The 24,486-nt window shown below is 52.7% G+C and overlaps 1 protein-coding gene across 5 annotated transcripts; it reads left to right on the top strand.

Annotated features, from left to right (window-relative positions):
- The first annotated feature begins 560 nt into the window (after positions 1-560).
- Positions 561-23,266, top strand: Fbf1 (Fas binding factor 1). Of its 5 annotated transcripts, none has more exons than XR_007107652.1 (31): positions 563-1,233; positions 1,945-2,035; positions 2,879-2,906; positions 3,791-3,832; positions 5,665-5,758; positions 6,531-6,582; positions 7,123-7,173; positions 8,878-9,019; positions 9,724-9,801; positions 10,349-10,468; positions 10,955-11,090; positions 11,219-11,352; positions 11,832-11,937; positions 12,739-13,209; positions 14,316-14,417; positions 14,733-14,821; positions 14,990-15,048; positions 15,690-15,944; positions 16,090-16,190; positions 16,341-16,547; positions 17,409-17,516; positions 17,598-17,737; positions 17,818-17,936; positions 18,386-18,508; positions 18,582-18,767; positions 19,584-19,760; positions 19,829-19,966; positions 20,051-20,224; positions 20,746-20,760; positions 21,373-21,491; positions 22,081-23,266. XR_007107652.1 is itself a non-coding variant. In XM_047544005.1 (31 exons), exons 2-31 carry the CDS (start codon positions 2,033-2,035, stop codon positions 22,162-22,164), a joined length of 3,597 nt encoding a protein of 1,198 aa, XP_047399961.1. In that variant the 5' UTR covers positions 564-1,233; positions 1,945-2,032; the 3' UTR covers positions 22,165-23,266. The 5 variants fall into 5 exon arrangements, 3 of the variants coding, with proteins under 3 accessions (XP_047399961.1, XP_047399963.1, XP_047399962.1); XM_047544005.1 differs by having other exon boundaries at positions 564-1,233; positions 20,051-20,168; XM_047544007.1 differs by having other exon boundaries at positions 564-1,233; positions 15,789-15,944; positions 20,051-20,168.
- Positions 23,267-24,486: the final 1,220 nt, after the last annotated feature.

Below are 24,486 nucleotides of genomic sequence, written 5' to 3' on the forward strand. Positions count from 1 at the left end.
CCAAACCACTAACCATGCTTTGCTTTGTGAAATTGCATAACCCTTAATAAATAAAATAATAAGCACAGACAAGGAAAAGTGTTCTCTTTTTTGTTGGGTGATGGTGTTGGGTTTCACCCTGGCTGTTCAGCTTTGATCAATGAACAGGAAAGTCACAGTCACCTCCCTCAAGCTTTGGGCGTGGGATAAATACAAAAAAATTTTTAATTTAAAGCAGTATTTATTGAGATCCTACCATGTGTTAGCTATCGGTTTTTTTTTTTTAATTTTAATTTTTACAGGCTGCACTTTGATTCATTGTACACAAATGGGGTACAACATTTTCATAAATACAAAGTTTACGCTCACCCGCCGCTAGTGAACCCCCCGAAGGGCGCAGGACAAACCTGCTCCGCCTCCCAGCGCAGTGAGCGACTACTTCCAGCTTGCCCTCCTGGCCCCGCCCCTCCACCAAGTGGCGTCGGCAGCGCCTAGCAACGCGCGGAGCCGCCGCGCCAGCGGATGGGCTCACCGCGGGGCATGTTGGGAAGCGCGGCTCCCTGGGCACCTCCGCTCGCGGATGAACGGGCACGGACTACAACTCCCAGGATGCCTCGCGCCGCCTGAAACCCACCGGCGACGGCGCGGTCCCGGACTCGGGAGTGGGAGGCCTGGCTGAGTCGGGAGGGCCGGGTGGGGCCGGGATCGGCGGCTCCGGCCGGGCCAGATTCCCGCGGCCGGGCCTGCGAGCGGACGGCGCGTAACGGGCACCTCCGGGGCCTGGGCGCAGCAGGCTGCGCCGGCTGCGCTGGGGTCGGGTCGGACTGGGCGCGAGGGGCGACGCTTAGAGCGCACAGTGTCATGGACGAGGACCCTGGGAAGGGCTCTGACTTGGGCGGGCGCGGGGTTTAAACACTGCCTGGCGTGGACCTGGCTGACTAGACGCGTTGACGCGACGTTGCTCTGGAGCCCTTTGGCCTTTACAAACCTCTCACAGAAAATTCCCGCCGCCTGGAAGCTGGGACAGAATGGGTGGGAGATGACAAGTCTCCTGGTGTGTCTGTTATGAGCCAAAACGCGTTTGGACCTGTAGGTCGCCGAAGTTGCCTTTGCAAAGAAAGAGAAACACGACCATTCCAAGTGGCCTTTGTCCCTAGCCCCAGATAAACTTGGCGTTCTAAAAACAGGACAGGCCAACACCTGGGAAATAAGAGATGACCGCCTCTGACTCCTTTCTAACAAGGCGTGGCAAAGGTGGGTTTTCCTAAAGAGGATGGGGAGGGAGACAGGTAATTCTGAGGAAGACTTCGATTTACAGCTAGGGTGAAGGGAAATTTTCCACCATCAGTGAAAATCGTGTCAAGGGGTTACCAGAGCGCACGCCTGCTCTTCGTGCTGAAGGCTGTCAAGAAAATAATCTTTAATGTTGCCTGGGAAGGGAAGCGGGGTTGGCCACCTTTCCAGACACCCACCTTTCTGAAGTGGGTTCCTGTCATTTTCTGCATCCTCTTTTTAGAGTAAGGAACACTGACCACTGCACTTTGTTCAATTACTCAGAAAACCCATTAAGTTATCCAGAACACTTTGCTTCTCATCCGAACCACTTTCCCATAAGGAACTTTAATTTTTGCGGGGTGTGGTGGGTTTACTGGGGATTGACGCCGGAGGCACTTGAGCCACATCCCCAGCCCTATTAATTTATTTTAGTTTTTGAGGCAGGGTCTCACCGCGTTGCTTAGGGCCTCTAAATTGCTGAGACTGGCCTCAAATTTGGAATCCTCTTGCCTCAGCCTCCCAAGTTGTTGGGATTACAGGCACCATGCCTCCCCTAAGAAACTTCTAATGTGTGGAAGTAGGTTTTGTCTTCTTGAGTGAATAAAGTGAAAGAAACCTTGACAACCCTCGGGGTCAAGCTCTGTTAAAGCTACATTGTTTTTAAGCAACCACTTCAATTTTCTTCATTAGGGAGAATGAACCTGATGTGGGCAGAATTCAGATGAGCTGGACAGTGCTGTGAAGAATCTGCAAGCAGCCCCCAAGAGCCCTGAGCAAAATGGTAGGCAAAATGCACAGTAAGATGTGTAGGAATGTGAACACCACCCCTTCACCCCACCCCAGGCCCCCAAAATCTTGACTGCATGGAATGCTTTGGAAACTGAGTGGCAAGGACCAGGATGTGGTTCCTAGAGAAGAGTGATAGGAAAAAGCATTGTATCAAACTCTCAGATTTAAGCTGCAGCAGATTTTCCCCTGAGCTTCTGGGAGCTTCCAACTGGAAGCATTTTTGGTTTTGTGGTACTAGGGATTGAATCCAGAACCTCACACACACAAGGCTAGAGCACTACTGAGCTACATCCCTAACCCAACTGGGAGTTTTTTTTTTGATACTGGGGATTAAACCCAGGAGCACTTTACCACTGAGCTACATCCCCAGTCTTTTTTCTTTTTTATTTTGAGACAGGGTTTTGCCAAGTTTCTTTAGCACCTCACTAAGTTGCTGAGGCTGGCCTCAAACTTGCAATCCTCCTGTCTCAGCCTCCCAAGTCTCTGGGATTGCAGGCATGCACCACCACACCAGGCAGCTGGGATTCAGGTGATGGAATAGAAGGAAATATTACTAGTCAATTGTATCCCAGCTTGGAGGGTTTGCATGTGGTATCTGGAAATCAGGGAAGAGAGATTTCTGTCCACCTGTGGGTGCTACTGCTCCATAGTGGTGACTCTTGCCATGTTCTGAATAAGTTCATTTTCACACACTATAGGAAGACATAAAGGACTTCTGTCTCAAAATGACATTGGTGTTCCTTCCTAAAGCAGAACAATTCATTCTTGTTTTCTAGCTTCAACACAGGTTCGCCATTTGATTTTGTTAATGTGTTTGTTTTTTTCTCATTTTTAGGCACCCAAAACCAAGAAGGGATTGAAAGGTGAGTGGAGAGATGGAACATCACTCTTAAATCAAATGTGCCTTTTTCCCTCTTTGGTACCAATGCAACATAGAGATGTCTGTGTTTAAATGTTCTTGGTGAGAGTCTTGTTTCTCCCTTAAGTCCATAGGCAGCCTGTGCCTTATGGCTCCTTATTCTGCCTCTTTGGCCCTCAGAGAAATTCAGAAACAAATAAGAAATGAGGTTTGTGGGGCTGAGGGTATAGATTGGGGTAAAGTACTTGCCTTGTGTGTGCAAGGCCCTGGGTTCCATCCCCCACACCACCAAAAAAAAAAAAAAAGAAGAAGAAGAAGAAGAAGAAGTGAGATTTTAGAAGAAATTCTTGTTGGTTCCTGTATTCAGATGACATGCTTGGGGTTAACTGTGGTAAAGGCACTTTCACCAAGTGGGAGAATTGATTCAGTATTCTTACCTCGGTTTCCCCAACATGCTCTATCAGGAAGTGACCAGGGAAGGTACATCCAGAGCATTGGGGGGAGGGTGTCAGGTGGGAAGGTACAGGAGGCTATCGGCATAAGAGAAGCTGGCATGTGCTTAGAAATTTTGGATGCTTTTCCCAGAGACTCATACTGGACTGTTCAGAATCCAGAAGGTTGAGTGTTGACCAGCATGTTGTGGGGAAGGCAGGTAGAAAGGAGGTTCTACTGAAAATCTTCACCAGCATCCTTTGAGAAAGTTATTTTAAATTTATATGTGAGGTATTTCGACAAAGTGTGGTAACTTGTTGCCAGTGGGTTGGAAAACGTCTCATGCCTGACCCAGCATTCAAGAGCCCCATGGCCTTGGGGGAATCCCAGGACTCCAGGTTTGTGAACACCACTCTTCTTTCCTTCCTAAGTCATGCCTGCCTTTTTCTGTTCCAGGCTCCATCGATGATGTCCTTGGTGACCTCCTGGGGGATGACAGTAAGTGTCCCTCTAATTCACAGGCCAGACCATGAAATTCACTCTTCTTTATTTTTATTTTTTTTTTCTGGTACAGGATTGAACCCAGGGACACTTTACCACTGAGCCATATCCTCAGCCACCACCAATAACCCCCTTTTTTTTTTTAGACAGGGTCTCACAGAGTTGCCAAGGCTGGTCTCATGCCTCTAATCCTCAGCCTCCCGAGTTGCTGGAATTACAGGTGTCCACTACCACACCGAGCTTAAAACTTACTCTTTAAAAGTGTACAATTCAGTGACATTTAAAATATGAGAATATCACCACTGCTGAATTCCAGAACATTTTCATCACCCTGTAAATAAACTCCATGCCCATTAATAGTCAGTCCTCACTCTCCTTCCCCACCCTTAGGCCACATTTATTTCTTCTCTGTCTCTATGGATTTGCCTATTCTGGTCATTTTATATGAAATGGAACCATATAGAATCTGACCTTTGCCTTTTGCCATCAACTTCTTTTTTTTTTTTTTTTTTTTTACTTTTTTTTTTTAGTTGTAGATGGACACAATACCTTTGTCTTATGTATGTATGTATGTATGTATGTATGTATGTATGTGGTGCTGAGGATCAAACCCAGTGCCTCATACATGCTAGACAAGCCACCTTCTTTCTCTTAGTGTGTTATTATCCAAGTTCATTCACATAGCAGCATGTGTCAGTACCTCGTTTTCCTATTTATTTATTCATTTATTTTTTTGAGTTACTGGAATTGAATCCAGGGCTTCAGGCTTGCTAAGCAAGTGCTGTACCTCTGGGCTACATCCCCAGCTCTCTAAGTTTTTATTTTGAGACAGGCTCTCACTAAGTTACCCAGACTAGCATTGAACTTGGAATCCTCCTGCCTCAGCCTCTAAGTAGCTGAGATTACAGAAGTGAACCTCCATGCCTCCTCTCGTTTCTTTTTATGGCTAGAGAATAGTCCGTAGTGCAGGTATCCCACATTTTGTTTATCTGTTCATCAGGTGAAAGACATTTGGTTATTTCCACCTTTGGCTATTATGAATAAGGCTACTATGAACATCCGTGTACGGGTTTCTGTGGGGACTTGTAGTTCTTTTGAGCGTAACCCTAGGAGTGGACTTGCTGGGGCTCGTGGTAACTCTGAGAAACCACCTAAGTGCTTTCCATTGCAGTTGTGCCTCTGTGGGCCCCTGACATATTCTGGAGACTGAGCCCTTACCCTTTGTGTCTGTGTTGCTGTGCTAAGGAGCAGGGCTTCACGTTGGGCAGAGTTTACGGGGGATAGTGAGACTTAGCCTCCCCTCCTTGGCAGGGAAAATTCATAGTCTAAGCCGACCTCTTCCAAGCTACAGTGTGGGGTTGCAGATATGCCATGGTGCCCCTGCCAACCCTGGGGTGCGGTTGGCGTGGCTTGGGTTGAGCTCTCCATGTGACACACACTGATGTCTAGGGTTGACTTCCTCCTTGGAAATGTACTACTCCCTCCCTCATTCAGGTTTTCCAAGGGATAATGTTGGGACCTGCCTCTGGCATCGGTTGCCTTCCTCCAAACTGCCCCTCTTTCCTTGGGAAGGTCAGGGAGACAACTGGGTGTAGGGACTTAACATCCTTTTTTCTTTTTTTTTTTTTTTTTTTAATTTTTTTTTGTAGTCGTAGATGGACAGCATACCTTTATTTGTTTATTTTTATGCTGAGGCTCGAACCCAATGCTTCACACATGCTAGGCAAGTGCTCTGCCACTGAGCTACAGCCCCAGCCCTTGACATCCTTTTCATCTCAGCTGAGTTCTCTGTAGCTGAATGACATCTTTTGTGTTGTCCCTTGTTCCAGTTACACTCCCTGCGAAGCCTGTTGAACTAGCTTCACATGCCAGAGGTGCCACACGTACACCTCAGGGGCTCCTTTCCTCAAAGAGCAGAGCACGGTAAGCACTGGGGCAGCCTGGGATCCTGGCCCATTAGCCCAGCACCCTGTCCCTCCACCACACTTCCCACTTGGTGCATGCCCACTGCTGATGTCAGGGACTTCCACCCTCTTTCCTTAGCTCCTAGGGTCCTAGAGGAGTGAAGGACACCTGACCTGGTAGAAGCCATGGCTTCCAGTCCTTCATTCGTTACTTGGGCAATTCCTGAACCTCTCTGAGCCTCAATTTCCTTATGCTCAAAATAAGGGCATTGGCCCAGGCCAGTGATTTTCAAATTGTGTTTCCTCTCCTGACAGGTGAGCAGTAAGGGAGGAACCTTGTCATGGTCCACCTCCACCTTCACTTTAGCTAGAGCAGTTGTCTTCCTCTTTCCTTTTGTTTTTAATGGTTTGTTTTTAAAGGGTGTCTACCACAGAAAGAGAGAGAGAGAGAAAGAAAAAGAAAGAAAGAAAGAAAGAAAGAAAAAAAGAAAGAAAGAAAGAAAGAAAGAAAGAAAGAAAGAAAGAAAGAAAGAAAGAAAGAAATCTAGGTGGCCCATGAATTCCTTTTTGCATGTTTGTCCTCTTGGAGAAGTCCAAGTTCACTTGACTCTCTAAGCCACTTGTTTTTTTTTTTTTTTTTTGTGGTGGTGCTGGGATTGAACCCAGGGCCTTCTATGTGCCAAGTATGTGCTCTACCACTGAGCTGGCTCTTAGCCCCCCACTCTCCATTTTTGAGAAAAATCTGACCAGGTATAGAGGGGTCAGTGCTGATTCCACCCATCTCTTTGCAGGTCCCTCCTGGAAGACAATATTGTTGACACCCTGACAGGAGCTGATGCTGAGGTGAGCCTGGCCCACTCCCCAGTCCTTAGCCTCTCTACTTATCCCTGAGAACAGTGAGATTGGTGTGGTGGCCAAGGAGCCTCGTAGAAGGGTGCAGAAATCCCTGCAAAGTCAGTTTGTTCTTAAAGCAAAACAATGCCCAAGGGCTGCCATGGGAACCCACCAGAACCATGTGCTGGAAAGCAGAGCTCTCGTGGGAGCTGGATGTTGCCCATTCCCATTAAAATCTCCACACTGTCTGGTCACATGATTGGGAAGCAGCAAAGCTGGGGTCCCGTGATGGAAGTGACCTCTCCTTTGGAGGAACAGAAAGTGGCAGTGCTTTATGGGTCTCCAGAGCTGGGCAAGTTTGTCTTCACAACAGCTAAGCCCCAAGGGAAAAGGACAAGGGACCCTTCTGTTTATGCCTATTGGCCAAGCTGTACCCCTACGGAGCCACCTGCTCCCACAGAAGCAAGGTGACAGGGGATGGATCCTTGAGTGTTACTGGGCCTTGACTATTGTGCCTCTTGTCCTTATCCTTGCCTCCTGTGGACTTAGATTTCTGATGTGTCAGAGGCAGACCCGCAGGCCTTGCTGCAGACCATGAAGGTAGGGAAACAGCTCCCAGTCCCCAGGGCTGGGACGGGCTGGGCTGCTGTTGTCTTGTGCCAAGGCTTCACTCTCCCTCTCTCCCTCTAACGTCTCCTTTCATATGGGGATTGAACCCAGAGACACTTAACCACCGAGCCACACCCCTGGTCCTTTTTATATTTTATTTAGAGCCAGGGTCTCACTGAGTTGCTTAGGGCCTCACTAAGTTGCTGAGGCTGGCTTTGAACTCAAGATCCTCCTGCCTCAGCCTCCCAAGCCCCTGGGATTATAGGTGTGTACTACCACACAAAAACCCTGAGCTGTTGCCCTTTTTTTAGTATATGTGCTGCCGAAGCGAGCACTGTTGCCCTTTTTTAAATTATTTTTTATTGGTGCATCATAATCATACAAAATTGTGATTCTTCGTCAGGGCTTCACACATGCATGTGACACACTGGTCAGTTCCATCCCAATACCTCCCCTCCTCTGAACTGTTGCCCTCTGGGTACAGTGAGCTTTCCTGCTCCAGAGACTGGAAAGTCTATACCACAGGCCTCTGGTTAAAGGGGGCCCAACTCTACCTGGAGGCTCACCTGGCTGGGTTCCTTCCACCACCCGCCACTACCTGAAGGGACTCAGAGGGATCATGTCTCCTCTAAAGCCTGTTCCTTATATTTCTTCCACGTCCCATGCTAACTGGGATCCCCTTCTCATCACATCCAGCCCAGAACTAATCTTTGCACTGGAATCTTAAGATGTAAATTCTGAACCATGTATAAGAACATGATCACACAGTGCTCAGGTGGCTTGGCCTTGGTCACCTCTGGTTCTCCCTCACCTACAGCCAGTGGCAGCCTGCCCTCTGACCCTAGGCTTCATGGCCCATCCATTTACCCTATTTTTAAAAAATTTGTTCTCATTAGTTACCTATGACTGCAGAATGCATTTCAACTCATTGCATTCACCCCATTTTGTCACATTCTCTGGGTGAAGGCCGAGCGCTTGGCTCCAGTCTCCGTGGAGCTAGAAAGAATTGGCATCGTATCCCTTCTTGACTCCAGATTCAGCTGCTTTAACCTGAAATCTTTCTCCCTGAAGCCAGTTGGCCATAACCCCAGGCATAACCCTCAGGTCTTCTGATTCTGTTTTTGGTGGTGACTTTGAGTCTCCTATTCCCGAACCGTGAACCCTGACCCCACTCTGCTCACCTTCAGTTCTATTTTCTTTCCTAACTCACCATTTGTCTCAACAGTTTTCTTATTTTCCTCTGTCCTCTCACAGTTCGTCCCCTGGGTGCCTGCCACCCTCCTTAGATGGAACCCCTCCACCCATTCTGTCTAGCCAGCAACGAAATACCCAAGATGGCTCGCTTGTAAAGAGAGGAGGTTTATTTAGCTCACAGTTTTGGAGGCTCAGTGTCCAAGATGAGGTTGGAGGTGGGGATTGGTTTGGCCTTAGGTTGAGGTGACGGATGGTGGCACATCATGGCAGCTAAGCCCCAAGGGAGATGTAAGTGATCACTTCTGGACCTGGAGCAATGAAAGAGGACGGCTGTCCCACAGTGCCTTTCAAAGTCTGCAGTGACCTACAAACTTTGCACAAAGCCCCACCTTCCAACGCCACCACTCTGGGGCCAAGCCTTTTCACACAGACCTTAGGGGGACACTGAGCATGCAAACCATAGCGTCTTGCCAGGCCTGTGCCCCATCTCCTGCTGTCTAGGATCTAGATGACATGGATGCTGATGTCCTGGGTTTGAAGAAGTCTCATCCAGCCTCTGGCAAAACAGCTACCAAGGGTTCTGGGAAAGAGGAGCTGCCTAGCAGCCCCAAACCTGCCAGCAAACTCGCAGCCGGCGAGAAGGGTGAGTGGAGGACAGTGCCCTGGAGATGCTTAGAAGGATGCGCTCGTGTCCTGTGCCTCTGTGTGGGTGGGTGTTTTGGGGGAGGGAGTGGCTCCATTTCCTCTTAAGTCTGACATGCGCAGCTCCTCAGGGAGCTTTTCCAGTTAAAATGGGAAGTTGGGGCTGGTGTAGCTCAGTGGTAGAGCACCTCCGAGAACAATAATGTTTTGGGGGGGTACCGGGGATTGAACTCGGCACTCAACCACTGAGCCCTATTTTGTATTTTTCATTTAGAGACAGGGTCTCACTGAGTTGCTTAGCACCTCACCATTGCTAAGGCTGACTTTGAACTTGTGACCCTCCTGTCTCAGTGTCCAGAAATGCTGAGATTACAGGTGTGCGCTCCCACGCCCAGCAATAATTTCTATTTCAAAAGGAAAGTTGCATGGTAGCCTCCGCATCTCCCAGCTCTCCCATCCCTGCGCCTCACCTCTGTTTGGAGAGATGCATTACAGGGGGCTGACAGCAGCCTCTCAGCACATTTTCCTGCCAGAAGCCTGGTGAGAAGGGGTGTGGACCCCTCCATGGCTGTGCCCACACCCACGAGTTCAAGCTTCCTAGGATGAAGTGTTCTCCATCCAGGGTCCCTAGTCCGAGGACTAGGACCTCAGCTGGGAAAGACCTAGCCCACAACCTCTCTCTCTCTCTCTCTGTTCTTCCTACAGGGGACATCATTGCCACCAAGCAGCCACCTGCTTCTCCCAGTAGCTTTGGACATCAGCACCGGAAGCTTTCCTTTGAAGGTACCAGAGGCCCTGTTACACTTGGTTCTGCTCCAGTACTGCTCCTGGACACTTGGTTCTGAGAGCAGTCAGCGTAATACTTGCTGCTTGCCCGAGGCCAAGTCTGTATATCAGAGTAGCAGAGGAGGAGCAGAGAGCTGGTGTCCCGATGCAGTTCCCCTTAAGTCCTGGAGGAGGGATGAGCTGTGTTGTATTGGCCAGGACGTTTGGGGAACTTAGTTGCGAGGACTTGGGAAACCAGGTATCAAACTGCAGATTTTCTGAAGTATAGGGAAAGGGCTATTTCTCTTCATGAACACACACATGTTCTACTTCTCTTCTGATGTTTGGGACGCTTCCAGGAGCCCATGCATCTAGCTAGCAGAGTCAGTTGCCCAGTGCCTGGCTCTGCGTGCTTTGTCTCTGTGTCATAGGCTCCCTGCCACGGCTCCACCCTACAGTGCTGAAGAGCTTGTTTGTCTTCTGGTCGTAGCTGTCCCAGCTCCAGGTCTCTTTTTCCTGGACAAAGTGCTGTAGTCTAACTTCTGTTTTCCCTTTTGGCTGTGAGACTTGGAAGACCCATTGGCAGGACTTCTCTCTGATGAGGAGGAAGAAATTGCCAAGAAGCCACTTGTGACAGAGAGTAAAACAGCTTCCAACAGGAGTCCCAGCACAGTCAGAGATCAAGGTGGGGTGGAGGAGCTTGTTCCTCATCCTGGGGGCAGAGTCTGTTGAAAACAGACAAGTTTACTGAACTTTCTGGTGTGGGATCTCAGCAGGGACCCTGCAGGGACCATAGGTCTCAGGTCCAGAAAAGATGATCAGTCTCGGGGCTGGGTTTGTGGCTCAGTGGTAAAGCACTTGCCTAGCATATGTGAGGCACTGGGTTCGATTCTCAGCACCACATAAATGAATAAAATAAAGGTCTAACAACATCTAAAAAAAATTAAAAAAAAAAAAAAAAAAAAAAAAAGATGATCAGTCTCCAGGAGCAGGGAGGTGGAAGCATGGGCCTAGGAGTGAGGGGGAGTCAGGTCCTATGGGCACCCAGACAGGGGCAGTGTCTCTTCCCCCACTGAAAGCTCAGAGCTGCCCAGAACCCGCCTCCTGGCCCATTCAGTCATGGTAGAGGGCAGGAAGTCCATGAGAATTGGGTCCTGGTTCTGTCTTCTAGATCCCTGTATTCCTCTAACTCCTGGAGACACTCCCATCCGAAAGAAGGAATTGCTGTTTGATGATGGGGATGACATCATGGCTACCTTGGGGTTTGGAGACAGCCCGAAGGCAGAGAGGAGACAGATGGGTGACCAGTAAGGATGATTATGGGTGGGGGGTTCCTGGCCAGGCCGCCACCTCAAGAAAAGCTCAAGAGAGGGGACAGTGTGGTCCCCTGGGAGCCCCCTTGCCACAGATTCCTTCCCCAAACCCCATCCTCTAGGGAAGGGCCCCGCCCTGCTCGCTCCAAGCTGGATGAACTGCTGGGTCGAAGCACAGCCACAAAACTCCTGGCTCATCCGGGTACTGGACAACAGAGAGAGTTCAAACTAGACAAAAAGTACCAGAGACCACAGGGTGAGGAAGCTAGGAGGGAAGGGGAGGGCACCTCCAAACCTGGTCTCTACCACAGCCGGCACCCTGACACGATCTCATGACACATACACATGATCAGCACGTCTGTAGTGGAGACAGAAGTGTCGAGAGATAACCGTTCCCCCTACCTGTCCAGCACCCTGTTGCTCTGCGCACATGCTGTTTGATTTATGAATCTGCTGGTTGACACTATTCAAGGTGGTTTCTCAAGCCTCTCGATAGGCAGCAGCTCATGTCTTAAAAATTTCTCTGGACCAGTGTTTCTCAAAGTGTCATCCCACCAGCCACCTGTTGGGATCTGTTCTTGTGACACAGCAGCGCTCGGCCAGTGTGTCTCCACAGTCCCCTGCTGTTCTTATGGCTGCAGTGCTTCTTCTCGGGCAGCCCCACCTCTGCTTGCCTTGCATCAGAGCTGCCAGTCCCCTGCTCTGGGTCAGGGTCACAGGCCCCTTATTTTACAGACAAAGAAGAAGAAGATAGCTGGGACAATGAGGACCTCATTTTTGGGGCCTACCAGCCCACTGTGGGCTCCTCCGAGGGTCTGCAGTCTCGGCGGCAGTCTGTCAGGTAAGCAGGGCCTGGGGAGGCCAGCCTCTGGGGAGCAGGTCCCTGCGGCCCTCCCCATCCTACCTGACAGAGTGGGGAGGTGGGGTCCAAGTCTCTGTGGGTGCTGAAGGGAGAGGAAGGCTGCCTGGTCCCAGCAGCTCAAGCCGAAGGGTGGAGACAAGCTTGATCCTAGATTTGACCCCGACCAGCAGCCTCCTGACATGCAACAGAAAATTACATCAGTGATGGAATTTTCTGAATTTGTTTTCTCTCAGTATTTACATTAAACTGTATTTTGATGTAATTTCAGACTGACAGAAAAGTTGTAAGAACAGTACAAAGAACTCCCTCCTCCCCTTCACCAGGCTGGGCTTGGTCGGCTCTGCTGCACTGGCCTTGCCAGCCTCTCTCTCCATCTAGATAACTACTCCACATGCATTTTTCTTCCCAGTCTCAGAATATTTTTTTTCCTTGGTGCTGGGGATGGAATCCTACTACTGAGCTGCACTATCCCCAGTCTCTCAGTCCCAGAATATTCCTTTTTTGTTGTTTTAATTTCCACTCTGGGATTCAAACCCAGAGCTTCATGAATGCTAGGCAAGCACTTCACCCAGAGCTATATCCTCAAATAGCATAGTGCATGCCACTGCCCTACCCCAGCAGCTGGTCCAGGGGCTGCTGCTCATTGGGCCTCAGGTTGGTTGGGCAGTTTCTGGGCATTGCTGACTCCATGCTGTGGGCCTCATAGTCCCTGCTGGCGAAAAACTGGCCAGGGGCTATTGGGACAGGATGCCTGATGCCCTCCTCTCTGTCTTGAAACAGGGTCTTAGAAGGTGGCCCAGACCCCAAGGGAGAACCAGGCCCCAAACAAAGCTCCCCAGTGGCTTCCAGCCCAGTCTCCCCCAGGAAGGGAGGAGCTGACTGGCTGGGCCTGAAGGATGACGACTTGGATCTGCTGCCGCCATCTCCCATCCGGGAGTCTGACCGGGAAGGCTCGGCGATACCCACACCCTCTGTACCCCATCCCGTGAGCCAGCACTCAGCCCTAGATCCATACTCTGCCCCATCTGGACTGCCCTCCTTGAGGCCAAAGCCACCAGCAGAGAGTACAGGGCCCTCTGCCCAAGCCAGCCAGGCCTCCAGGCTGGGAGTACCTGAGGAGAAAGAGGAGGAGGATTGGCTGAGCCACGTCTTGTCTCGGAAGAAGTCCCAAGCTGCAACAAGAGAGGAGCACACTGAGGCTTATAAGGGCCGGGACTCAATGGGGACAGCAGGCCGTCCCCTTTCTGACAGGTACGGGCCTGGGCTGCTGTGTCTAGGGGAAGGACCAGGCAGGGTCTCAAGGGCCAGCCTTCCCATTGTGCGTGCCATAGTGTCTCTAGGAGACGCTAGCAGTGTGCCATGGGCCACTCTCAGCTCTGTTTGTCTTCATGTTGGGCACACTGGAGAGAGCTGCTCATCTGCCCAGACACAGATGCCAGGGAGCTGGGGAACTGTGGACATGCATGCCCCTACTGCTGTGGCAGCAGGGACTTGCCGGATCAGGCAGGAGAAGACCTGCCCCGCGGTGGCAGGTTCTGCTGTCCTCTGCCTCTACTCAGGGACTCTGTCCACAGCATCCTTGGGTGGGCAGGGAAACCCAGTAGTTCGACTGTCAGTGTTTCTGTCAGCCCAACTGAAGTGACTGAAGTACATGCGAGTAGAGATTGTCGCGTCTCTCGGGGGTGTTTGAGAAGACATGGTGGCTAAGACATAGTTCCTGGGGAGCCACAGAGTAGCCAGCGGGTGGGGCAGGCTGGTGAGTGACCTCTGAGGGCAGGAAGAGGACAGGGTCTGGCAAGGCTGAGTCCAGAGGAAGCAGGGAGATGCTCCGGAGAGCTGTGAGAGAGCCCAGGGACACCACCACACCTGGGCTGGATGTGATGACAAGAGGACGGCTTTGACTTTGGTCTGAAACCAAGGCAGAGCTGTGACCCAAACAGAAAAGCCCAGAGCGGGTACAAATAACCCAAGAGAGTAACTGAAGGGCGACTGTCCTGGGGTCGCCTGAGCAGAGCTGAGGTTTAAGGCTGAGGGGAGCTAAGTGAGTGAGACAGACTTGAACTTGAACTTAACTGCAGTGTGTGTGATGTGCCATTGTCACTCCACGGACAGCATCTAGTCACAGCCATAGTGGCCACCGAGGTGGGGGTGGTTCTGAAAGGGAGGGGCAGTCCACACATCCCAGGAGCTCAGGCCTGGGAGAATTCCCCAAGATGATGGTGGCAATAGGAGGGCCAGGAGAAGCAGGAAGAGGAGAGGGTGCCACAGGCGTCCCACTGGGTGTCATCCAGGGCCATGTTCATCCAGCCTAACCTGGGCCTTCTGTCACCTTTGCCTTTAACACGCACTGTCCTCAGCCAACCTGTCGGCCGCACTCAGGGCCTTGAGCAGGCAGCTGCGGGAAGGACCTCAGGAGCAAGAGTGCAAGAAACGCCAGCTGCCAGGCCGCTCGTCACAGGGTATGTCCACAGCCGGGGCTGGCAGCGGGTGAGGCAGTGGGGCCTGCCCAGACCTCCTTCCCCACAGACGGATAGCAGGTGGCCGTGCTGGGACCAGGTGAGCAGGCGTAGTGCTCTGTGTCTCTGTCGGGCCCACTGAGGGCAGACCTGCTGCAGGCTGTGTCCCCATCTCCTTTACCAGCCACCAGCACAGGCAGGTCCTGCTCTCCTAGTAAACAGTTATTCACCCGAAGTTCGCCTTGACTCCTGCTGCCACCCTTCCCCTGCATCTTGCATAGAAGACTGTTTTCCTTGCCCCCATCCCTGTGTCCCCAGGTCCCCTGAGAGTTGGAGCCACCCTCCATTGGCCTTCCCTGCAGGTGACCCAAAGAGAGGAACAGCCTCTGGAGACCCCTCTGGCACCGGTTCGTTTTCTGCTTTGTTTGGGGTTTAGTCTGTGTGAGGAAGAGGTACCTGGAGCTCCCCTGAGGTCCCTGGAAGATGAGTAACAAGGCACTCCTGCAACAGGCCAAGGCAAAGAGCCCTGGGCTCCTCTGGGCCTCCTGTTCAGTTCTCTGCTGTTTATTTTTCAGAGCCTGCAGTTTGTCTCCCAAGCTCCCAGGAATCCACAGGGCTCTCTGTACCTGTCCAGGTAGGGAGTGCGGACAAACAGGCACAGGTCTTGGGCCTGGGGCATTCATCCACGTTCAGAGGCAACTCCAGGAGTCGACTATGACAGCCTTCTGGGAAAGATGTGTCAGATATGCCCAGTGTGCTGCGGTGCGCTCTGCATGCCTCACCAGCACTGTCTTGAACTGCTAGCCTCACTACTCCCAGGTGGCATTGGGTGCAAATCTGCCAGCATCAATAGGGAATTGCTGGTGGCAGCCAGGCTGCCATGCCCAGGGATGCTCCAGTCAGAAAGCAGGGCTGCATCCATCTAGAAAGCCTCTTCCATTCCTGCCATCCTCCCTCCAACTGTGTTCCCCAGGTGTGGCAGTCACCTCCGACACCTGGCCTGGGAGGTGTGGCACCCAGGATCGTGACCCTGGGAGACAGTGGTGAGGGGTGGCTTGTAGAAAGAGTTTCTGGCCCAATAGAAAGGGCCAGTGTCATAGCTGAGACTGTTTCTTGTCTCAGAAGCTAGAGACACCAAGGGGAGGATGTCATTTTGGAGGACAGAAGGACACTTACTTTTCTGACCAGAGCTGATGCGGAGATGCTGCTGACTACTCAGTGGCAGGGCCTGGGACTCTCTTAAGACCTTGTCCTGGTCTTGTCCCCTGTCTGCAGCCACAGAGGAGGGGAAAGCCAGGAAGTCCAGTGAGCAGAGGGCCAGGAGGTAGCCAAGCTCAGCTCCTGGTGTGGGACAGCTCTCATCCTTCCCCACAGTCCCTGCTCCCAGAGCCCCTGGAGCAGAGCCTGTTGCCAGGTGTGGGGTACCAGAAGCAACTCCTGGCAGCCCAGGCGCAGCTTCAGAGTGGCACTGCCCAGCTCCAAGCAGAGCTGCTACAGAGCCATGCACGGCTGGCAGAGCTGGAGGTCCAGGTAAGGGACCCTGTAGGTGGGGATCCAGGGGGAATGAGTTGGAGGCTTCGCTCGAGGGGAGGAGGGACTGCGGGCACAAGGTGGCGTGGAGCGTAGACCCAGCAGACCTCGGCCCCGCAGCACACTGCTTCCCACTGTCTGCTAGGTGCGGAAGCTGGAGCTAGAGCGCACCCAGCAGCAGCTGCTGCTGGGGAGCTTACAGCAGCGGCACCAGGCAGACCTGGAGCTCATTGAGGACGCACACAGGTACCTACCAGCTCCTTCCCGTGGTCTGCCTCGGTTGCCCCAGGCTGGTGTCCTGCCTCAGCTCTGCTCGCGTCTCCTCACTGAACCCTGAGACCTGAGACTATGTTGATATGCTCAGAAAGGCCCTGTAAGTGGCTGTTCTCTTGGCAGAAGCCGCATCAAGATGCTAGAGACATCGTACCAGCAACGGGAGGAGCGGCTCCGGAGAGAGAATGAGGAGCTGTCAGCTCAGTATCTGTCTCACTGCCATGAGGCTGAGCAGGCCCGAGCCGAGCTCACAGCCCAGCACCAGCGGCGCTTGGCAGCAGCTGCACAAGAAAAAGACCAGGAGATGGAGCGGCTCCGAGAGTTGCAGCGGTAAGGACGAGACACTGGGGGCAGAGAGGAGCCACACCTGAGAGCCCCCAAGCTGTGGCTCGGCACGAGTTTGAGTCCTTCCCATTGGCCCACTGAGGTGAGGGCCAGTGCTAAGCACACCAGCCTATTGGCCCACCTGAGTGGGGTGCCATCTCTTCTGCTGAGGCAGGAGGGGGCATGAACCAAGGAGGGCTAGCCTTCCCGGAGGCAGGGCATAGCAGCAGCAAGCAGGCGAGGTTACTCACTCACCTCACCCATGGAGGCTAGCGTCACCCTTGGAAAGCTGTGCTCATCATTGCTGGTGTGTTGATCTGCTTGCCTTCCGAGATGAGATTGAAACCAAGAGAATGTGCCTGAGAGACTCAGGTTGCTGAGGGCAGAGCAGGCTTGTTAAGACTGGCCAGATGGACCAGACACAGGGGTTATGTACACAGCTTTCTTTGGCTCTGTGAAAAGTAGACTTTGCTTGGTAATAGGAGGAATCTTGGTGCACATGCCCTGGGGTACCAGGACAGATAAGAGGGAAGAATCAGGAAGCTGGGCATGGTAATCGCAGTGGCTCGGGGCTGAGCAGGAGGATTGCAAGGTCAAAGCCAGCCTCAGCAACTTAGTGAGGCCTTGTCTCTAAATAAAATATATATATAAGAGGACTGGGGATATGGCTCAGTGGTTAAGAACCCCTGGGTATCAAAATCCCCGGCACCAAAAAGAAAAGAAGAGTCAAGGAGACGGAGGAATGCCTGGGGGAGGAAGAGGGAGAGGTGCTGCTCCCATGGAGAGCTGCCGGGGTATGCTCTCCACATCCAGTCTGTGTGGTTCTCGAGAGCAGCCCCGGGCCACCCGCCCCTGCCCCCTCTTCAGGGCATCCATCCTGGAAATGCGCAAGGACCATGAGGAGCAGCTACATCGACTGAAGCTGCTGAAGGACCAAGAGATCGATGCCGTCACCAGTGCCACCTCCCACACACGGTATGTGTCTTGCCCAGCACTGCCCACCCAGGGGCCCAGGACTGGGCCTCTGCAGGCTCAGGTTCCCCTCTCGTCCTCCAGGTCCCTGAACGGCATCATCGAGCAGATGGAGAAGTTCTCCAGCAGCCTGAATAAGCTGTCCTCCCGTGTGGAGGCCTCGCACCTCACCACCTCGCAGGAGCGGGCGCTGGGACTCCGACAGCAGGACGAGCAGCTGCGAGGTACCCCTCCCCCGTCTCAGTAGCCCAGGCTCCCCTGGGGCCAGGAGGGCTGGCAGTGAGCACCCTGTGGACCACCCCAGCGCTGCAGGAGCGGCTGGGCCGGCAGCAGCAGGACATGGAAGAGGAGCGTGCTCGGCTGCAGGAGGTCATTGGGAAGATGGAGGCGCGCCTGAGCGAGCAGAGCCGGCTCCTAGAGAAGGCGAGCCTCCTCCTACCAGAGCTTCCTCCCACAGAGCTGCCCCGGAGGCCTCCCTGACCCGCCCTCTCATATCTCCTCTCAGTGTCCCTCCGCCCTTCCTGCCTGTGCCTTCCAGTTCTGCCCAGCCCTGAGCATTGGCCACCTGAGCACACGGGGTCTACCTGGCAGGGCCACCTATCACTTGATTCTTTGGCCTCTGGCCCTGGGGGCCCCTCCACATCTTCCCCCACCATCAACTGTGCTTCCTCCTGTCACCCAGATCTGCCACGTCAGATGATGCTGTGGCACTGGGACAGATGCTCTTGTGCACTCAATGTCACTAAATGCCACTTAAGCTCTTAAGCTGTGACAGATTCATTTGAACTCCCAATATGTATTCAAATAAAAGAGCGAGTTCTGTTCTTTAAAAAGGAATAACATTTTCTTTCGTTTGTACTGGCTCGTAACAGGAACGCTGGCGAGTGAGTGCGGAGCAGTCCAAGGCAGAGTCCACACAGCGTGCTCTGGAGGAGCAGAGGAGGGTCATGGCCCAGCAGATCACCATCGAGAGGGAGGAGCTGGAGAGGGCCAAGGTGAGTCCAGCACCAGGCTCAGCTGCTGACCCACCATTATGGCCACTCACCGTGCCCCCACTCCCAAATCCAGAGTGCCTTGCTGGAGGAGCAGAAGTCCGTCATGCAGAAATGTGGGGAGGAGAGGCGGCGCCTGGCGGCCGAGTGGGCTGACTTCTTCACGCAACAGAAGCTGAGTAAGGAGCGGGCTGAGCGAGAGGCCGAGCGAGCACTGCAGGTGGACAGCCGGCGAGAGGGCACCCTCATCAGTTTGGCCAAGGTAGGGCCCAGAGCCTTCCTCCTAGATGCGTCAGCTTCAGGCTTACAAGAGAAGAGCATAGTGATGACATACTTAGGGTGCAGGAGTTAAACAAGTGACTGTCACCACAGTAACCCCCTTGCATCACCAGAGGCATTTTATACACTTTTTTTTTCTCATTCAGTCCTCATTAGAGCCGGGCATGGTGGTGCCCTCCTGTAATCCCAGCTACTTCAGAGGCTAAGGTGGAAAGATTTCAAGTTTAAGACCCACCTAGGCAATTTACTGAGACCCTGTCTCAAAATAAAAAGGATTGAGGCCATACCTGGTGGGCATGTGTGTAATACCAGTGACTCAGGAAGCTGAGGCAGGAGGATCATAAGTTCAAGGCCAGCCTCAGGAACTTAGTAAGGTCCTAAGCAACTTAGTGAGACCCTGTCTCTAAATAAAAAACAAAAAGGTCTGGGGATGTGGCTCAGTGATAAAGCACCTCTTGGTTCAACCCCCAGTACCAAAAAACAAAAAATAAAAATAAAAAGGACTGAGGATGTGTAGTGGTAGAGTACTTGCCTAGCAGGCACGAGGCCCTGGGTTTGATCCTCATCGGCTCCCATGACTTAGATAGTCTAGAAATAAGGACTCTGAGGTTCAAAGGTGAACCTGCTGCGGTTACACAGCTTATGGTGGAACACCCTAGCTGGCTCCATGGCTCTCTGGCCCATCCTGGAAGCCCCTGGCTCCAACACCTGCTCCCGGAGGCAGAGGGGACCCCTGGGTGCTGCTTAGCCTGGTATAGCTCCTAAGAGGCGGATGCAGCAAAGATTCTGCCTTCTCCAGGAACAAGGAGAGCTAAAGGTCAGGGCCAGCGAGCTCCGGGCTAAGGAGGAGCAGCTGGCAACCGAGAGGGAGGCTGTGGAGCGGGAGCGGCAGGAGCTGCAGCAGGAAAAGGAAAGGGTCAAAGCCGCCACCCTGCGCCTCCAGCTCCGCGCTGAGGAGGTGGAGCACATGAGCAAGGTGAGGCTGGAAGGGTGTGGATGTGGGGCATCATCTGACTCAGCCCTGACCTTGAAGTCTCCCTGCAGGTGGCCTCTAAGAAGTACCAGGAGGGTGAGCAGGCACTGCAGGAGGCCCGGCAGGTGCAGTCTGAGCAACAGGCCCGGTTGCAGGCCGTTCGGAGGCAGCAGGAGCGGCTGCAGCAGCAGGAGCAGCATGTGCATCAGGCAAGGCTCCCTTCCCCCAGCTCCTGTCCCCACACCCAGCCACCCCCGCACCCACTGAGTTCTGCTCTCTGTGGCTGGGGACAGGAGCACCTGAGCCTGGCGCAGCAGAGGCTACAGCTGGACCGTGTGCGACAAGACCTGCCTTCCAGCCTCCCAGGGCTATTCTCCAAAGTCCAGGGCCCAGCAGCCTCCAGCCCAGGTGGTAAGTGGCTCAAGGAGGAAGGGATGGGGCTCAGCCAGCCCAGGACAGGGGCACAGGTAAGAGCTGGCTAACCTTCAACTGTTCAAGTTAGGGAGTGTCTGGGTTGGGGTTTTTGTTTTTGTTTTTAAGATAAGGTCTCACTAAGTTGCTGAGGCTGGCCTCAAACCTGTGATCCTCCTACCTTAGCCTCCAGAGTCACTGGGATTACAGGCATGCATCACCATGCTTGGCCATTTTTATTTTTTATTTTTATTTTTATTTTTGGGTACCAAGGATTGAACTCAGGGGCACTCAACCACTGAGCCACATCCCCAGCCCTTTTTTGTATTTTATTTAGAAAAAGGGTCTCTCTAAGTTGCTGAGGGCCTTGCTAACTTGCTGAGGCTGACCTCAAACTTGAGATCTTCCTGCCTCAGCCTCTCAAGTCACTGAGATTATGGGTGTGCACCACCTGCCTAGCACTGGCTGGGTTTTTTTCCTGTTTGTTTTTTGTTTGTTTGTTTGTTTTGTTTTGAGACAAAACTAAGTTGCTGAGGCGAACCTTGAACTTGCAATCCTCCTGCCTCTGTCTCCCAAGTTGCTAGGATTACAGGTATGTGCCACCATGCCTGGTGCTGCATGAGTCTTAAAGTCATTTCGTTATTTCTTTTTTTAAACAATTAATGCATGTTAATTTCAGCAGAATAAATCAGAAATAGACGGGGAAACTTTTTACAATATCAGCCTCAATCCCAGTCTCCAATGCAGAGAGAACCACCTTGAACATTTTGGTGCCTAACGTTCCAGACCGATGGTTGTTTTCAAAACAAAATTGGGAATACGTCACATGTTGTTTTATAAGCTGGCTTTTACCACTCAGTGACACACATATGGAACGTGTCTTCATGTCAGTACTTTCACATTCTTGATGAGTTCAGCTTCCACTCTGAGGCTGTTCCATACCGAGGGTGTTTGTTGCTGAGAGGAGCAGTGCCTCTCTGGAGACCTTCATCTGTGCATCTTGGCTCCTTTGCCTGATTCTTAGAAGCAGACTTGTCAGATGGGAGCACATGAGCATTTTTCAGAGGCTTTTGAGAGTTGGAGCCACGTACCCCCGGAGCATTTGTCCCGGTTCCCCTGGTGGGCAGCCTGTGAGCAGGCCCTGGAGGTACAGCCATGGGGTCCTGTTTTCCTGCCAACACTTCGGCCCTGACTTCCTCCTCAGCCTCCTCAGCCCTCGTGACTCCTGCACCCACCACCCTTCAGTGCAGCCAGCTGCTGGCCAGCCCGGGCCCTGCACACCTCCTTGCCAAGTTGGTGCTGCTGAAGCACACAGCCGAGCAGGTGAGTGTCCACTGGGCGTGGGTCCTCACATTCACCGTGGGGACGTGCAGAGTCCTAGCTCAGGGCAGCGGCATTGGGGAGCTCTGGGGAGGGCTGACCCCAGCTCCTGGAGGAGACTCAGCAGGCAGACTACTTGGTGTGCAACTTGGAGGCTGTGCCCTCGGCCGGGTTCTGTATGCAGCAGCTGGCATGTACCATCTCAGTTAAACCTCACGGCAGCCTGGGACTGCAGCCGCCACTCAGGGAGCATGTCCTGTGTGCTGGGCCTGATGCTCAGGCTTTAGGTGCGTCAGCAGCTTCACCCACACTCGGCTCTACCCGGGAGAGGTTCTTATCTCCAGTTTCTCCAGGAAACTGAGGCATAGAGATGAGGTCAGGTGCTGAAAAGTCACACTGCTACAAGTGGCCTCCCCAGGACTGAGACCAGGTCTGCCTCACTGCACACCTGGCTCTTTCATGTCCCCACCTAACCTCCCAGAGCCAGCCAACAACTGGGTGCGGGGCCCCTAAGTGAAGGCTGCTCAGCCAGGGTCCAGGCCCCCCTCTCAGTGCACCGGAGCCTGAGCACTCTTCTGAATCTGCCTGGCAGGACCGTGACTTCTTGGAGAATGAACAGTTCTTCCTGAATGCCCTGAAGAACGCGTCCTACAATGTGACACCCCATTCCACCTAACATGGACCTGCTGCCCCTCGGCGCGCACCTGGACCTGGAGCTCCCCTCACCGTGCTGCCGGCGCCTGCTGCAGCTCTCCATGAGGACGGTGTGCCAGTGCGCTCTTGCCGGGCCCTGCAGCCTGCCACTCGGACGCAGGCGGGCACTCCTGCACCTCTGGGGCTCGATGTGCAGTGGCCCCCAGGAGTCATGGTGATGAGGCAGCCTCGTCACACCCAGTCTGAGGGTCTGGGGAGGCAGCGAGCTCCCCGGCTCCCGCGCAGCTGGTGCACCTCCAGTACTGCACAGGCGGCTGCTCTGGGGTCTGTGTGCCTGGGCCTTTTCAGAGACGGGTGCTTTCTTGAGGGTGCCATGAACAGCCTTCTACCTTCTTTGAGAGGTCCCCTTCCTAATGGGGACATAGAGAAAGGCCTCCTGGGCAAGTGAGTGGGAGGTCTGGTTGGGGGCGGGGAGGACGTCGTGCCAGATTCTTCTCACAGTTAGATGAGCTCCTGGGATTCACCACCACCCGCTCACTCCCTGCTCTGCCCAAGTGACTGACCAGCTCAGCATGGACTTTGGCCTGCAGCCTCTTCCTCCTCACCAAGGCGCCCACCAGAAGCAGGAGTAGGGAACTCTGGAGGGTGCTGGGGTGTGGAGAGGGGCAGGAAGACAGCCAGAGCCTTTGCCCCTGCAGGGGAGAAAGGTGACCTGTGGGTCCCCACGCACCTAGGCTTCTACTGCCACCTGCCTTTGCCGTGCTCCCTGTGCGGGCCATGTGCCGAGGTCAGCGGGAGGGATGCCAGGAGAGGCTGGAGGGGTGGTCGTTGTACCCAGCAGACCCAGGACAAATCAACTCAACTAATAAACGTGCAGTTGCTGCTAAAGCAACTTCTGTCCAGGAGCGATTCCTCACCGTCCATCCCAGAGGAAGCCATCCAAGTGAGCAGGAGGGCAGAGGAGGAAAACAGGAGGGAGAAGCAGCACCGTTCTAGCTCTCTGTTCTTCAGAACAGCTTTCAGAGGGACCTGATTTATTTGCCAACCCAGTTTGTAGTTTTGGTCTTGAACCCATTAAACTACTCTGTATTTACTTATTTATGACACAGGATTAAACTCAGGGGTGTCTGCCACTTAACTATACCCCCAGCCCTTTTATTTTTTTATTTTGAGTCAGGGTCTCACTAAGTTATCAAGGCTGATCTTGAATTTGTAATCCTCCTGCTTCAGCCTCCCAAGTAACTGGTTTTTTTGTTTGTTTATGTGTTTGTTTGTTTGTTTTGCAGTGCTTGGGGATTGAACCCAGGACCTTGTGCTTGTGAGGCAAGCACTCTACCAACTGAGCCTTGTATTTTTAATTTTTAATGGGGGCTTGGGGGCTAGGATGAACCCAGGGCCTCGTGCATGCTAGGCAAGTGCTCTATCACTGAGCCCATAAACAGACATATTCTTAATGATTGCATTCTTAGAATTTGCTGAGGCACATCCACTGGCAGTTACGGGGACAGCTGGTGTTTGTGCAGTCAACTGGAGGACGGCCAGCACACAGGGAGTGTGGTGCAGGGAGACCCACAGGACTCTGGCCTTCAGGACAGAGTAACAAGAAGAGTTTAGAACTAGGGAGCAGGTGGAGATGATGGCTTTTTTGTTTTGTTTTGGTACTATTGTTGAATCCAGGGGCACTTAACCACTAAGCCACATCCCTAGCCCTTTTTAGTATTTTTTATTTTGAGACAGGGTCTCACTAAGTTGCTTAGGACCTTGCTTGATTGCTAGGCTGGCTTTGAATTTACAATCCCCCTGCTTCTGCCTCCAGAGTTGCTGGGATTATAGGCATGTGCCACCACACCCGGCAGCTTTATATATCTTGTTAAAGTGTTTGAGCTTTCATCTTCAGGGAAATGAGTATTCACTGAAGAGCTTCATTTGCATTTTAGAGAACCCATTGTGACTGTGGGGTAGAGACAAGATAAGAGGGCACAAGTGGGACTAGAGAAAGTTTTAGAAGACTGCAGTGGTGCTGGGTAGGGGAAAGAGGGCAAGATCACCCTGCAGGGCTGTGAGGAGTACCCCGTTGGAATATGGTGCCTGGATGTAGGTCATGTGTCAAGGAGAACCTGAGATCCCTGACTTGGGTGACAGTAATGTCACTCATGATGAGACAGTGCTCTCATGCCAAGAAGAGACATCCCACAGGCCCTTGACTGACCTCTCCTCAGTGCCAGGAACTGCTCAGCATTGCTGTCACCAGCACAGTAGCCTAACTATACATTACTTTCTCCCAGGCCACAGACATCAGAGAGGGCTGCATACAGGAGTGTCAGTATCTGCTGGTCTTTCCCTA

This window comes from Sciurus carolinensis, chromosome 3 (assembly GCF_902686445.1).
Source record: "Sciurus carolinensis chromosome 3, mSciCar1.2, whole genome shotgun sequence".
Classification (NCBI taxonomy): Eukaryota; Metazoa; Chordata; class Mammalia; order Rodentia; family Sciuridae; genus Sciurus; species Sciurus carolinensis.

What these genes read in the sequence shown, in the direction of transcription:
- Fbf1 (XM_047544005.1), top strand. An exon ending in GGCCGTCCCCTTTCTGACAG is followed by an intron (nt 13,210 to 14,315) that starts GTACGGGCCTGG and finishes CACTGTCCTCAG; the next exon opens with CCAACCTGTCGGCCGCACTC. An exon ending in AGGAGCTGGAGAGGGCCAAG is followed by an intron (nt 18,509 to 18,581) that starts GTGAGTCCAGCA and finishes TCCCAAATCCAG; the next exon opens with AGTGCCTTGCTGGAGGAGCA.